This window comes from Vicugna pacos, chromosome 17 (assembly GCF_048564905.1).
Source record: "Vicugna pacos chromosome 17, VicPac4, whole genome shotgun sequence".
NCBI classification, from domain to species: Eukaryota; Metazoa; Chordata; class Mammalia; order Artiodactyla; family Camelidae; genus Vicugna; species Vicugna pacos.
Window position 1 is genome coordinate 55,533,384 of NC_133003.1, and position 15,108 is coordinate 55,548,491.

The following is a 15,108-nucleotide window of genomic DNA, read 5'->3' on the forward strand; positions in this document are numbered from 1 at the left end:
GCTGCACAAGCCTCCCGGGCGTTTGGGAGGCCTCGTCTCCCCAGAGCTCCATGTCTGCCTCTGCCCAGTCAAGACTCCAAGCAGTTCTGAATCACTCGGGCAAATGGGGATAACATGCCACTTCCATGGCATACAGTGCATACAGTAGGTGCACAACAGATGCACAGTGGACTACACACAGGATAGGACGTGCTGAGCGAGGGCCTCAGACAGGAACCCAGAGGAGCGGTGGCCCTGTGGTCTCTTTCCACAAGTGTCACTGGGGTTGGGTGGCTGTGGGTCTGTGGAGGAGAGGCAGTCCTCCAGGAAACCAGGATGAGCAGAAACCCAGGGGCTGGTGAGGAGGTGGGGCTATGGGGATCCTGCGCCACTGGCCCAGGGCCGGACCCCCAGGGCCCTCTGTATCCCTCCGGGTACAAAAGAAGTTCCCCTGAATGCTGCAAATGCAGACACGGAGACAGCCCCCAGAATCACCCCCATGTCCAGGCAGATCAGAGGAAAACAGCACACAAAGTTACTGAGTTCTTTTTTCTTTTTATTGGCAAAGTAAATATATTTTTATGAAGGACCAAAGAAAATATACATAATTGTAACATATGTACACCAGCTTTATAGATTTTTTAAATTTCAAATTTACACAATGTTGATATGTTATTAAAAGGTTTTATGTAGATGTACCTATGTACATTTTATTTACATACATTCATAGGATGTGACATAAACCCCTCAAAACAAGCTAGTTCATTTGACATTAATTTCTAGACAAAATAAGGAATGCATGTCTAAGTCAGAGCTGGGAGGCCCCCCCAGCTCTTCTACACGTGGTGCAGCTGCTCCCCTCTCCTCCTGATGGTGGCCCTGGAGACTGCTGTCCTGACTTGTCTGGACACAGGATGAGGGGCTGAGCCATGCCTGGTACAGGCGCTCTGGGGCTGACCTGCACCCTCCTGTCTGCCCTGCACATTTAACTCAAGCACATGCACTGCCACCCCCCAAAGAGAAGGCTTTACCCCAATCCCACCTCCACTTGGAGGCCAGGTCCCGCACCCCTGACCGCCCTGCCTGTACACTCTGATGGTCAAGCTGAGCAAGGCATCTTGGACAAAGCCACGTTCACACCATAGTACCAGCCCTGGACTTTTGGCCTACTTCCTTCTTCCCAGCACGGCTCCCTCTGGGAACTGGCATTTCAAAACTTCACATTTCTTCTTCCCCAGCAATAAAGTGCCAGCTTCGGCCCCGGCAGGGAGCCCAGTGGGAGACGGGCCAGGCCCCAGCGCTGCTCCAGCGAGGCTGGGCCGCGGGAAGGCACAAAGGCAGGAGGGCTGCCTCCAGCCCAGAGCAGGTGGCCCTCAGTCTCCCCGAGGAGGCAGCAGGTGGAGGCTCTGGGTTCACACCCCCCAGACTCCAGAAGGTGACTTGGCAGCACTATCACGTCCCTCTGAAGGAGGCCAATAAATTATTGCTACGAAGTACCGGGCAGGGCGGGCGGGGTGGGCGCGCAGTTCAGGGCCGGGCCGAACGGCTGCTGCGGGGGAAGCGGTGCACCTTGACGTGCTTGGAGAGGTGGTCGCTGCGTGCAAACTTCTTCTCGCACACGGGGCACTGGTAGGGCTTCACGCCTGAGTGTGAGCGCCGGTGCCGGGACAGCTCATCCGAGCGTGAGAACCTGCAGGACATGGGCGGTCAGGGGGCCAAGCACCTCCGAACCTACTGGGCAAGTTGCTGTACCATGCCCCTGCTGCCCCCAAGAGCAGCCAACAAAAGGCCAGGCAGCGAGTGGGTGACCCCACGGGCTCTCCAGGCTCCCAGGCCGGAGATTCACACCCCGCAGCTCCCGGGCGCAGGGTGGTGACTCGGCCAACAGCAGCTGCACCTCAGGCTCCCTCAGAACTGAACCTGGGGGTCTGCACAGGAGGACACCCCAGAGGAGAAACAGGCCTTGGAGGAGGCTCCTTTCCAACACTTTCTGCTCCCCAACGGCCTCCATCAGACTCCAGCCCCTACCACAACTCCTGCACCCTGATTTCCTGAAAGCTAGGCCCCCTACCGTATCCCCAAATATAACCGCACCCTGGCAGAATGCTCCCAAGAGTTTAAATGGTTCTCCTACCACCTCCTCCCTTGGCCTCAGCTGGGCTGGCTGCCCAGAGGCCACTGGAATGGAGCAGCTGCTAAGGGGACCCGAGCTGACACAGGGCTTTCCAACCCCTGAGCCTGGTCCTGGCAGCGAGACCCCCACTTTCTTCTGTGCTTTGCCTGCATTGGCCTGTCCTTAGTCCTGCTTGTCACAGGACATGTGAAGGCACTGTTCCCTCTGCCTGGAATGCCCCTGTCCCCCCCACCCCCTAGAGCTCAGCTCAAATGTCACTCTCAGGCAAGCCCTCCAGGACCGTGTCCCATCCCACGTTCCCCCATCCCACGCTCCCACAGCACTAGGCACGTCTTTCTCCTGGGCTCTGTTGCTATTGCTGCCATTTTAAATTCGTTTTCAACTTTCTGACCAACGTCAGTCTGTGCCACTAATCAGCTCCATGTTGGAAGACACCTCCCACAGCCAGTCCAGCACCTGGTGCATGGCAGGTGCCCAGGAAGTGCATTTATACAGAAAAGGGAACACAGCTGCACCCACAGGAGGATGCAGAGCTGTCAGAAAGGAGGTCCTCGCAAGTCCCAGTGCACACACACACACGCCACGTGGGCATGTCACAAGCACGGGGGCATGCACTCACACACACACAGATGTGCACAGGAACACGTGCACACACAGGTGTACCAGGCCCAGCAGCCCCACTCCTGGACCTGGGGCCACCCTAGACATAGTTAGGTGGTACCCAGAGGAGCTGTCCCTAGCCCAGTCAAGAAGAAGGGCCGGGGCCCCACCCCTGGCCAGACCCCTTGGGTAGACGCCTCAGCCCCACAGCCAGCAGAACAAGCCCTGGGAAAGCGCCGGTGGGCGGCAGGAGGGCCCGGGGGCAGGGAGGACAAGCGGGTGCCCAGGGCCCTGCCCCAGAGAGCGGCCAGGCTTCCCGTCCCAGGGTGCCAACTGGGGCTGGCACAGAGCAGTGCTCTCGCTGCCTCTGGAAATAAGGAACCGACCCATCTGTCAGATAGGACGCTGAGGCTCAGAGGCCCTGATCCAGGGTCACCAACAACAGAACAGCTGAGGCCACAGCAAAGGTCCCACACAGCTCCCTGCTGCACCCTGCCCACCCTGGAGACCACCGAGGGCCTGGCCTGGTGTGTGATGTGGGCACTAGAGCCCTGTGTGTGAGGACATGGCATCAAGACACCCAGCAATCAGAGCCCCAGCGGGGGCTGGGCCCACCCAGGGCAGGGGCAAGCAGACCGCTACAACGCCACCAGCAGGTCCCGAGCTCCGCCAGGCACCAGGCACAGGCACCCTCCAGAGCAGCCTGTGATGTCGGCACCACCCAGGCACATACAGCTGTCTCATGTGAAGGCACTCCTTCCGTCAGCCAGAAAGCCATCACGGTGAACAGTCAGGTCTAAGGGCTGTGACGGGAACAGGGACCCCAGGGCTGTGCAGTGTACAACCTGCCCAACACCACTCAGGGCTCTGCTGACTGCAGGGAGGTCAGAGGGGGCCTCATGGAACAGGGGTAGCAGTGACACAGCAGGCTGGCCGTGGGGCCACTGGGTCTGTCCCTGCCTCCTCCTGGCTCTAGCCTCGGGCCTGCAAGTCTCCTCTGTGGATGACACGGCACCTGCCACGTGGGGCTGTGGCAAGTGGTCAGTACGCCTATGAGCCACGGCAGGAGGGCATTCTTTCTGCACAGAACAGGATGTTCTGCTGCAGGGAACAAAGGAGGCTGGCGTCTGACAGTGAAGCAAAGAAACTTCCAGGAAGGTGGCAGACAGCTCTTCCCAGACAGTTAGATCCAAACAGGGACAGCCTGGTCCTGGCCCCGTCCAGGGTGCCGGAACCACATCACCATGGAGGAAGAACAGGGAACGCTGGGTTTAGGACCAGACGCAGAAGGGAGGGGCGGTTGGCTACCTGGGCCAGTGACAGCCTTGGGGGAGGACACTGCTCATGGCACAAAGGTGTGCGGGGCAGGGCAGAGGACAGAGCACCAGGCCGAACCAGCCCCAGAGGGAGAGAGCAAACGATTCACCAGGGCCACCGAGAAGTATGGGCTGGGAGCAGTGAGCTCTGCACACTGGGAGGCGGGAGCAGACAGGGACTCTGCCCTGAAGGGCAGGCCCAGGCGGAGGTGGAGGTCAGCCCCGCTGGAGCTGTGGAGGGGGTCGCAGAGAGGTCCTGAGCCTGGGGGGAAGTGGTGGGGGCGGGGAGGGCATGCAGTCCAGCTTGAGATTCCGGCTCTGCCACTCACCAGCTGTGTGACAGTAGAGAACTCACTTAACTGCTCTGGCTGTGATCTCCCTTCTGTAAAGAGGAACAACACGCTGATGCCCACCTCCTGGACCATCTACCAGGGGTGGAGCCTCCACAGAGGCAGCAGGAGCTACTGTCTCAGTGTTGTTCCTCCTGGCCCGTAAGTGTGATGCCTGGCAGAGCCGACAGCCTCGGGGAAGAGACAGGAGACCAGCCACTGAGGCAGCAGACGCACAGGGAGAGAGTGAGGAAAGGCCAGCCCGGGGCTACAGGTGGGGGAAGTGTGCCAGCCACACCGGGGCTCCCGCTCTGTCCCTGTGGGCACATGACTTATCTTTCTGGACCTCGGTGCCCCTCTGTGAAATGCAGTGGTGCTGACATGTCTTGGGGCTGTTGGGAGGCCTCACCAAACGTGTGACATGGGAAGAACAAGACAGAACCATCGCAAGACCAGCAGCCAACGGAGGAAAGGGCTGGAGCCTAGGGACACAGAGAGGGCCGGGGGGGCCTGCGCTGCGGAAGGAGGCTGGCAAGCAGACCACGTGGCTTGTGGGCCAGAAAGAGTCTGGATAGGAATTTACATGTACCAAGCATGCCTAAGGCTAAAACAGGTAATGAGCTCCCCACGGCAGGCAGTATACAAGCAGTGTGGGAATTTGTGTTGGGGATTCCAGCGCTGAGAACCTGAGAACAGTGCTGAGCACTCGGTAAGTGCCTGTTGAATTGATGAATATCATGTCCTTGTCATCACCACCTCCCCTGTCCTGTCCAGACGGAGCCGCCCCAAAGGCAGGCCATCCTCCCACTCAACTGCTACCAGGACTCTCCACCCTGTCACTCAACTGGAGGCAACGACCAAATTTAAGGGCCACTCACATCACGTGCACATCCCCAGGGGTTCAGGAACCCTGAAGACCAGCCAGGACTCCCACATCCTCACAGAAGCAGCCCTCAGCTCCCAGCCAGCCCTTGCCTCTGCCACGTGTGACCCCTCTTAGGCCAGACCGGGCTCCGCAGGATGTGGGAGAAGCCCTGGGAGTGGCTGACGGCATGGATGGCTCCCAGGGGGCTCCATGGAGACCTCACTGTGCCAGGCACCCACCTTGCCTTCCCCTGTGAAGGGGATCCGGGATCCCAAGCAAGACCAGTGCCAGGGCTCAGACTGGCAGAGCTGAATCCCCACAAGTCCCACTCTTGTTACATACCTCCTCCTAAGGGGAACTCACTTTCTGAAGCCACCATGCTCGGGGCTGAGATCTGCTTCCCTAGAAAGTACCCTGAGCTGAGGGTCCTGTCTCCTCTTGGGGACAGTCCAGAAGAATGCAGGTCCTCTCCTCCTGGGGGAACGGGCCAGGTGGGCCGCCTTGACCAAGACCAAGCCTCACCCCAGCTGGAGGGGTTACTCCCCCACAGTCAGCAGTGGCCCGGCGATGGCGCCTGGGAAAGCAAGGCTGCCCAACTCCTCCACAGCCCCACCCCCACCACAAGGAGGACACAGGCAGAGACCTGCGAGTCTGGGATGCCTCAGGGATGGGGACTGCCCACGTGGAAGCCGGGCCCTTCTCACACTCTGACCTCGTATGAGTGGCCACACAACCTATGGGAGGGGTGCAGCTGTGACACCCCTGCACCCACAGCTCTGCTAGGCAGGGGCGGGGAGCAAGTCCTCCGCTTCACAGATGAGGAAACCAGGGCTGGGGCTCCAACCATGGCGCCAGCTGCCCCTGCTGCAGTTGAGCCCCAAATGTCCTGCACATGATGGTGGACGCTGCATCCCTGCCATCCCTCAGGCCTCACGAGCTGCCCTACAAGCACACCTGACCCGGGATCTGCTTGGCTGAATGGATGAGGCTCCAGGATGCAGGCGGCACCATCACTGAGACTCGGCACCTAGGGCTGGGGCTCTCAAAGAAGCCCTTGGGTCCGGGGGCATCTTCAGAAAAGCCCCTTCTCTGGCCAGCTCAGCACTCCCTGCAATGGGGCTGCCAGCATCACATCAAACACCCTGGTCAAGGCTCCCATCCACGCCACAGTCTTGGCTAGCCAGGACTGTGTGGCCAATGCCTCCGCCCCAGGGCCAGCCCTCATGTGCCCTCAGATGAGATCCAGTCAGGAAAACAAAAGCTGCAAATTGCTCCCTGCTTGCTGCACATGTGCACTCACGCACACACATGCACAGGGCACAAACACACAACATGTACGTGTGCAATCACGTATGGCCACCCAGTGCACAGAGACACACGTGAAGAAAGCAAGATGCAGACACTTGTGCACACATCCACACAACCTTCATGAGGTCTGGTTCTGCACACGCACAAGCACCCGTGTCACTCCTGCACACGTGTGGCCGCTGCACCAGCCAAGACCAAGACTGGGCCAGCAGCACACCCCTCCCAGGTGAACCAGGTTCCCGCAGGGTGGGTGTCCTAAACAGGGAGAGCCAGCGGGGGCACCCCTGAGCATGCCAGCTGCTGGCCTGCTGCCTGAATTTCAGGAAAAGATGGACATGCCTTTCAAAGACAGCAAGCTGCCCCTGGGGGCCTGGGGGTGGCCCATGGGGTACCATCCAGCTCTGGGTAACCCTGGGCAAGACCGCTGCTTTTGAGAGCTAGCTTCCCCCCCTGTAAGCAGAGAGCCTGGAGGACCGGCCTGCCTTTGGTTTGGCACCCCGAGCCTGGTCCTCCCTCTTGGTTGGCTTCTGTGGCTTCCCAAGCATGCCACCAGGTCCCCGTGAGGAGCCCAGCCCACGTGCCCAAGGACATCTGTAAAAGCAGCTGGTCCCTCTGGCTGGGGAAGCAGCCTTTTCAGGATGCGACTGGTCTAATCTGAACCCTGCGTTTAAATCCTAGCTACAAAGTGGCATGCCCCAGGGCAAGTTACTTGGCTTATCTGAGCCTCAGTCTGCACAGCTGTGAAGGGAGTAAGGGTGGTACTTACCCTGGGGGCACCACGAGGCACTGAGAAGCTGTGTGTGCAGCGCCGCAGACCCTCTGCTATGCTGAGCTGTCCTTGTCTCCCAGAAGAGCCCACCTGCCTTGTGGCCCAGCCCCTCCTGCAGCACAGCCGCAGCAAACCTTACCTGGTCACAGTGACACTGGAGACCAGTGAGCCAGAGGGAGGAGGAAACCCAGGGCAGCGTGCCAGCTCCAGCCCTGCCCCTGGCCCACCCGCTTCTCTCCCTAACCAGCACAATCTAACACTGGAGAGCGTGGCCTTGGCCGCACAGCCGGGGAGCAGAGGCCGGCAGGCCGCGCTCACAACCCGGGCTGCCGCCGCCATACTGACCTCCAGCCGCAGCCCGGCCAGGTGCAGGCGAAGGGCTTCTCGCCTGTGTGCCGGCGCAGGTGGGCCTTGAGGTGGCTGCTTTTGGTGTACATCTTGCTGCAGCCAGGGAAAGTGCACTTGTGCATTTTGATGAGTTCTGCCGCTGGGTTCTTGGGGAACTTCTGGCCCACGAGGAGGCTGGTGGAGCCAGGCCCCAAGGGTCCTGACCCAATGGGCTTGGCAGCGATGGGCACGGGGGCAATGCGCACGAACTTGGAAGGCAGGTTCAAGCTGGAGGAGGGCACCACCTGGGGCACAAGCGTGAAGGTCTGCCCCTGGATGTTGACCAGGAGCTGGGCCACCTTGACACCCTCTGGGGCCTGTGCCGGGGAGGCGGGCTCCGCACCAGACTCCTGTTTCACCTGCACAGGCTGGATCTGCAGCAGGACAGGGATGGGGCCCTCGGGAGCCGGCCCCCCTCCTGGGCCCTGGCTGCTGCCGGCACCAGCACCCGGCTCTCTCCCACCGGATCCGGGATGGAGGTGGCTCCTGTGTAGCCCAGCAGAGAGCTGGCCACAGGCCTCCAAGTCCTTGCTGTTGCCCTCTGGGGCCTCCTTCACCCCGAGCTCCATGTTCTCCTCCAGAAACTCTTCGATCTCCTCCAGGGTGGGCTGGAAGGGCCTCGGGATGTCATTGGGTTCGCCCACAGGAAACTCGGGGAAGCAGAAATGTTCCCCCTTCACAGACGCTGATGCCTTCCGCCAGGTCCCCCAGGACACAGGGCCACTGCTAGCCCCAATGCCACTACAGCCACTGCTTCCCCCCAGCGTGGCCTGGGACAGCAGAAAGTCCAAGATGCTTTCCTGGCCCTCGGCACCTGGGCCACTGCTGTAGCAGGAGCAGAGGGCTTGCGAGTCGGGGCTGGCACAGGAGCAGAGGCTGGAGGCGTCACTGTCATCCTCCGAGAGGGGCGAGGGCAGCATGTGGTACGCCCGCCCGCTAGCCAGCCTGTCACCCAGATAACCAACCGGGCATTTTGGTGACGGGAAGGTCTCGTCCACTGGAAGCAAGTGGTCCACCATGCTGGCCTGGCCGTGCCGGTGGCGGCTGCGGAGAGGAACAAGGAAGCCCAGTCAGGAAGGCGGCACACTCACCTGCCACCTCATGGGCCCGTGGCCCCCCTCTGCTGCCTGCCACAGCCTCCCACTGCCAGACGCCTGGGTCCTGCCTCCATCCTGTCCCATGGGAGGACTCTGTCTGCAAGAGTGTTTTCCGAAATTGCACCACCTGTTTGCAAAAGTGCTCTCCAGGCCCATTGCACAACCCGGCTAGTGTAGTTTCACAGATCTTCCAGAACAATTCTAGGAAGGAACACGCATGTGTCTATGAACCCCGGGGAGTGAGTGAGGAAGAGTGTGAGTGTGAGGAGACTCCCTGCACCCCAAACAGCCAGGGCGGGAATCCCGTCCACCTCAGCAGAGTTGCTGCCCTTCTGCGGACGACTAACCACAGCCTCGTTCCTGCAGGATTACTGGAGGGGGTAGGAGAATGGCCATTTGCCCTCTGACCCCATGTTGCTGCAGCCTGGGTAGGGTTGCCAGATTGACCAAATAAAAATAAAAGCCAACCAGTTAAGTTTGAAATTCAGATTTTTAAAAATTGAACAACTTTTAATATAAGTATATCCCAAGCATTGGATGGGGCATGCTCATATTAAAAAATCATTTTATCTGAGATTCAAATTTAACTGGGCAGTGCACATCCTAGTTTGTGGCAAAATTACAAGACCCATACGTGCCTGCCTTCACGGGCTGTTTCCCCATCTGAAAGGGGGCAGCCTGCCCACCCTCCAGTTCTCGGACCCCTCCAGTCTTGGCCACCTCCTCTGTGAAATAGGGGAGACAGAGAGGAGCCGTCACAAAATGCTCTCAACTGCGCCAGGCCTCTTATCGAGGCTTTGCCAGCGATTAACTTGCGGGAGCAGAGGGACCCAGGTCCCAGAGCACAGCTATTACCTCCTTGACTTCACAACTGCCTGGTGGGACGGACAGGGATCAGCGCCATGGCCGCACCCCAGGAGCGCGCACCACCTCAGGAAGGCCAGCTAACTCCTGTCTGCCGACTGGACCAGGGGCTCCTTGGGGGCACGCTGGGCTGTCAGGTCTTGGCTGTGTCCCCCGCTCCCGGTGAGGCCGCTGGTGCCCAGGAGGGGATCAGAGACCGCCAGCAGACATGAGAGGGAAAGCTGTGTCCTCTGAAGGCCATGCTAGGTCCCGTGTCCAGGGAGAGTCAACAGTGTCCGGCTGTGACATGGCCACCTCTGTGGACCTTTGTCCCCACCCAGTGACTACAGCGGTGTTTACTGAGGTTGAAGAAGGGGAATGTTCTGCACCTAAAGCCAGAGATTCTCTGCCGCATGGCATCACCTCTACATCCAGCCGCTTGCTCTGTCTAGAGCACTAATCCTGGCACCCAGCAATGCCCAGAGCCAGGCCATCATCAGCTGGGGCCTTGGGCGAGTCCTTGCTCCCAAACCTCAGTTTCCCCATCTGCTCCATGCTTCGACGACCCCAGCGGGAAGCTGCACAGAGCCCCAGGAAACTAGGGCAAGGTGGACGCCCTTGGCAAGTCTGTACCCAGGGCAGTTTTGCAGAAGAACGTTTGGCTTTTTGGTTTTAAATACTCAGCTAAGGACTTAAAACCGAGAGTTCTGAAATACACATTATTCACCAAACTGGATGCTGAAAAGGAATGAAAATGCCAGCTTGTGTGAAGAGCCCACTCTTGGCCTGAGACCTCCCCTCCCGTCGTCCACTCTCTTGAGTTCCTGCCTTTTCAACTTATCAGCTGTGTGACCTTGCGCAGGTGGCACAACCCCTCTGTGCCATGTCTCGGTGTGTTGGGAACTAGGCTGCCAACTGTGCCTAGTTCCCAGGGTGTTGTAAGATCACATTTCAGGGAATGAACTAACACACACACCAAGCACTCACTATAGAAGCCGTGCGCATGCAGGCGCCAGTCAGCTACAGCCTCTGGGTTAGCCTCAGTGGGCAAGTACTGCCCCTCTGCTGTGATGCTTAGGAATGTGGGGACTCCAGCCTTCCTGGAACCGGGAACAGGCCATGACTGGTGAGGGGCAGACTGGGCCATGTTCCTGCACTGAAATGTGATCACCAACTGAATATTCCATAATATTAAGGAATTACAATTTTTTAAAACGTGATGATGTATTGCAGTTAGTACATTCTAAGAAGGCCTTACCTTTTAGAGAAACAAAATGAGAAACTCACAGATTAAACAATATAAAAGAAACAGAAGCAGAAATAAGTAAGTACAATAGAAACCTCTAATAGATTCCAAAGGAAATGAGACCCAATCTCTTCCCACAGACCAGCACCTGGGCCCTGCCCATCTGCCCCAGACCTCAGCTCTACCTGCTCCATTCACACTGGCTGTGAACCAAGCTCACCGGCTTCATGGCTGCAAGCCACTGCCACTGTCCTCTCCGTGGACCCCTCTTCCCTAGCACTCTTGGAGGGAGTGCCTTATTTAGATCTCAGCTCAGAGGTCGTTCCCTGTGGGGCCTCCCCTGACCACCCTGTGTTACAGACCCAACAGTGCAGTCTTCCTAGCAGTTGTACTGCTGGACACTACCTTGGTTATGTGTTTGTGTACTTCATTTTCTGTCTGCCTCCCCACCAGAATATAAGCTGTCCTGACTGTTATCCCAGAGTCTGTAACGGGACCTGGCAGAACTTGCTGAGTGAAGGGGAAGGGATCAGGCATGGAACCGGCAGCAGAGCGCCTGGGCTGGGCAGCCGGGTCCTACAGCAGGGCTCAGCCGCCTGGGTGGAGGCAGGGCTACGAGAGTCCACAGGGGCTGTGGGGCGCTGGGCACCGGCCCTGAAGCACAGCAGCACGTGGCCCGGCCGGAGACGCAAGCTGCGTGCAGGGGGAGGGACACCCTGTTCCGGGCACCGTCCCCGGCAGCGGCCGGACTCCGCCCCTCCCCGGCCCGGCCAGGCCTGCTGTTTATCCTCCCGGGGACACAGCGGCTGCAGGAACAACATGTAATTGATAACAAGCCGAGCGCCGGCCAAGGGCCTTCCATTGGGTCAGCGTGCAAATCACGGGGGCGGCGGGCGGGGGCCGCCCTTCAAAATAAGAGTCCCGGCTCCTGCGCCGCCCGCAGGCCCCAAAGTCGTGAGCCCGCAGTCCTCGCACCTGTGGGGCGACGGGGCTCTCGAGGAGCCACCCGGCCCTTGGGGGAAAGTGACTTGAGGGTTTCAGGCACTTGAGGATTTTTGTCAACCCCTGGGGACTGGGAGAGAAAACAGCCCTTCCGTGGCGGGGGGGGGGGGTCCACGGGAGACAGAGGGGAGGGAGAGGGAGCGGACCGCCCGGGCGGGCGGGGTGGGCTACCGCTGGGCTGACCACGCAGGGGGTGCGAGTTCGTGCCATGTGACCGCCTGTGCGGGGCGTGGTGAGAGCCGGGACTTGGGGGGCATCTGCGACGCACTCGCGCGTGGAGCCGCGTGGTGCCCCCGCGTGTGTGGGAACATGCGTGGGAAAGGGAAGCACGGCGAGCCTGGAGCGCTGCCCGCGGGGCACCCAGCCCTCGGTCCGCGCCCCCTCCCCCAGGCCGGCCGCGGTGACCGACAGTAACCCCTCGCCCCTCCCCGCCGCGCGCTCGCCCGCCCGCAGGCCCCGACATATGGGAGGGCGGCCCACGAGGTGCGCACGGACACGCGGGGCCAGGAGCCCAGGCAGGGGGCCGGCCCGCGCCGGGAAAGCGCCAGTGGGCACGTGGGGTCACTCTCGCACCAGCTTGTCCGCCCTCGGCCCCGCGCGGGGCACCCCCGCTCCTCCGACATTTCCTCAGACGCTCGCGCGGAGCCTGGGACTGCGGTGCGGGCGCCCGGCCTCGAGCCAGAGGCCGGCCCGCGCCCCCCGCGCCCCCGCCAACCCCTGCGCGCGAGGCCCAGTCCACGCGCGCCCGGCCTCGCCGCGCCGCTCCCACCTGAACTCGGCGCACGGCCGGCCGGCGGCCAGGCCCAGGGGTCCCGGGCCCCCGCGGGCTGCGCTGGGGGCGGCGGCCGCGCGTCCAGCACTCGCTCGCGCTCGCCCCGGCCCGCGTCGCTGCGGCGGAGCCCCCGCCGCCGCCGCCGCCGCCGCCGCCGCCGCTCGCTCGGCGCTCACTCCCCGGGCTCACGTGACGCGGCGGGCGCCGCGAAGGCTCGCAGGAGGCTCGGCCCCGGGCGCGCGCCCCATTGGCCCGCGCCTCGCGTCACGCGCCGCGCCCGGCCCGGCCCCGCCCCCTGGCCGCGGCTGCCGGGACTCCGAGCGGCGACCCGCCCACCGCCCGCCGGCGCCGGGCCCCCTCCCCTCGCGGTGGGCTCGCCGCCGCCGCAGAGTCTGCTCCTGAATCCCGGCCCGGGTGAGAACGAGGGCTGAGCCTGGGGCCCCGAGAAAGGCCACGCGGGCTGGGCGCCGCGGGGCAGCCCCCGCCCGACCCGCCCTCCCTGGCTCCCATCTGCGACGGCGGGCGGACCAACAGGTAACGCGGGGACTTGCCTGGGACGTTGCTGGAGAGATGCGGGCGGGCGTCCGTGAGCCGCCCGCCCCGTCGGAAAGCGCTCCAGCTGGAGTCCGCAGCAGCCCTCGGGGGCGGGAAGCGCGCGGCGCAGCGTGACCCGCCCAGGAGACGCGCGAGCTGAGGGTGCCGCGCGCCCTTTACCCACGCCTGTGGGATCCTCGCCAGCACCTTGCAGAAGAGACGAACTCTGAGGCCGCGATCCTCCGGACGCACAGCTGGTGAGGAGGGGTGAGAAGGCCGGTCTGTCTGCCCAGACGATCAGGCGGGGGCGGGGTGGGGAACGCAGGGAGCTCCTTCTACGGAGCTTGCATCCTTTACCTTCCTGGCCTGGGAGGTGGAGAGCGTTTCTGCTCCTCTCCGGACACTGCTAGGGCGAGAACTCATAGCCAGGAAGGACCTCCAGGCTCTCGGGAATGCGTGGATCTGGGCTCCTACGTCCGTGTCGGCGCTCGACTCTGCATCCGGGGGCCCTCCTTGTGTACCCAGCAGTGCCAGGGATGGAGCGACCATGAGCCAGACGGAAGCTTGGGGAGGATTTGGAGGATGAGGATGAGGATGGTGATGACGCTGTCTGAACTGTCTGAACCTTTATGTCAGCATCAGCAGAACAGACAGAATCCCCTGTTTTTATAGAAGAGACAGAGGTATGGACGGTTCCATAACTCTCTGTGCAGGTGGGAGCCAGTTATATCTCTGCCCACCACTGGACCTTCACCCCTCATACACTTCCAGCCCAGTGCCCCTCATCACCTCGTGGAAAACCACACCAGAAGGTCAGAAGAAGCTTGAAAACAAAGACACACCCATAGCTTCAGCCCACGAGAAAACCTCGGCACATGCTGGTCAGAAGCTGAAGAACAGAGGAAGACAAGTGCGGTATGATTTCCCTGATATGTGGAATCTAAACTAAAAACAAAGACAAACTTACAGAAAAAGCGATCAGATTTACAGAGGAGGGTGAGGAGGTGGAATGGGTGGAAGGTGGTGAAAAGGTACAAGCTTCCAGGTATAAGATAAAGAAGTACTAGGGATGTCATGTACAATGTGATAAATATAATTAACACACTGTGTGTCATATGTGAAAGTCATTAAGGGAGTAGATCTTGAGTTCTCATCACAGGGAAATATCTTTTTTTCTCTTTTTGCTTTTTTATTGTATTCAAGGAGATGGCGGGTGCTAGCTGAACTTACTGCAGTCATCATTTCACCAAACCTGTGAGTCAAACCCTGTTGTACACCATACACTTGCACAGCACTGTGTGTCAGTTGTATCTCAATAAAACTAGAGAAGGAAGAAACTGAAGAACAGCCAAGATGCTTGTGTTACAACCTGAGTCAGATCAAGGCCCTCCTGGACTCAGAACGTTCCCTGGCTCCCGCCTCAATCACCACCTGCAGTGCCCTACAGAGGTGCCCCATACTGATCTCGACCTTCCCTGTCCCTCTCTCCCCCTTGCTCACATCATTCTAGCCACACTGGCCCCTGTGCTTCCTCAAACATACCAGGCAAGATCCTACCTCAGGGCCTTTGCACTTGCTGTTCCTTTTGCCTGCATAAGCACTTCCCCCATGGTTCCACCACCCTTTCCAGGGTTTTGGTCAGATGTTACCTTCTCAGGGAGCCCTGCCTTAACCTTGACATTAAATTAAATAGGGCTGAGGAGTCTATACACCAGACAGGTAAAGGAGTCAGTCATTGGAAAAATTAGGAGACAACTTTTCCCCAAAGAGATCCAGAACACCCCTGGCTAGCTTCCAGGGAGCTGCTTTGTACAGGCGACTCCTACTGGTTCATTCTCCCCTCCCTCTAGCACCCACCTTGGCCTGTAAGCCCACTCATCATTCAGATATCAGCTCACACTTAGCTTTCTTGAGGACTTGGCCCCAC

At 60.2% G+C, this 15,108-nt stretch overlaps 1 protein-coding gene and 1 long non-coding RNA gene across 2 annotated transcripts; one reads left to right on the forward strand and one right to left on the reverse strand.

Annotated features, from left to right (window-relative positions):
- Positions 1-518: 518 nt before the first annotated feature.
- KLF15 (KLF transcription factor 15) lies at positions 519-12,823 on the reverse strand. The gene is made up of 3 exons (XM_072942026.1): positions 12,645-12,823; positions 7,646-8,731; positions 519-1,669 (listed from the first exon to the last, which is right to left on the reverse strand). The coding sequence occupies exons 2-3, from the start codon at positions 8,704-8,706 to the stop codon at positions 1,507-1,509; spliced, it is 1,224 nt and encodes a 407-aa protein (XP_072798127.1). The 5' UTR covers positions 8,707-8,731; positions 12,645-12,823; the 3' UTR covers positions 519-1,506.
- A 151-nt stretch (positions 12,824-12,974) lies between these two features.
- On the forward strand, positions 12,975-14,435 carry LOC116279821 (uncharacterized). Its single transcript, XR_012060466.1, has 3 exons — positions 12,975-13,438; positions 13,895-14,096; positions 14,385-14,435. It is a non-coding gene; the product is annotated as an uncharacterized lncRNA (long non-coding RNA).
- The last annotated feature ends 673 nt before the right edge of the window (positions 14,436-15,108 follow it).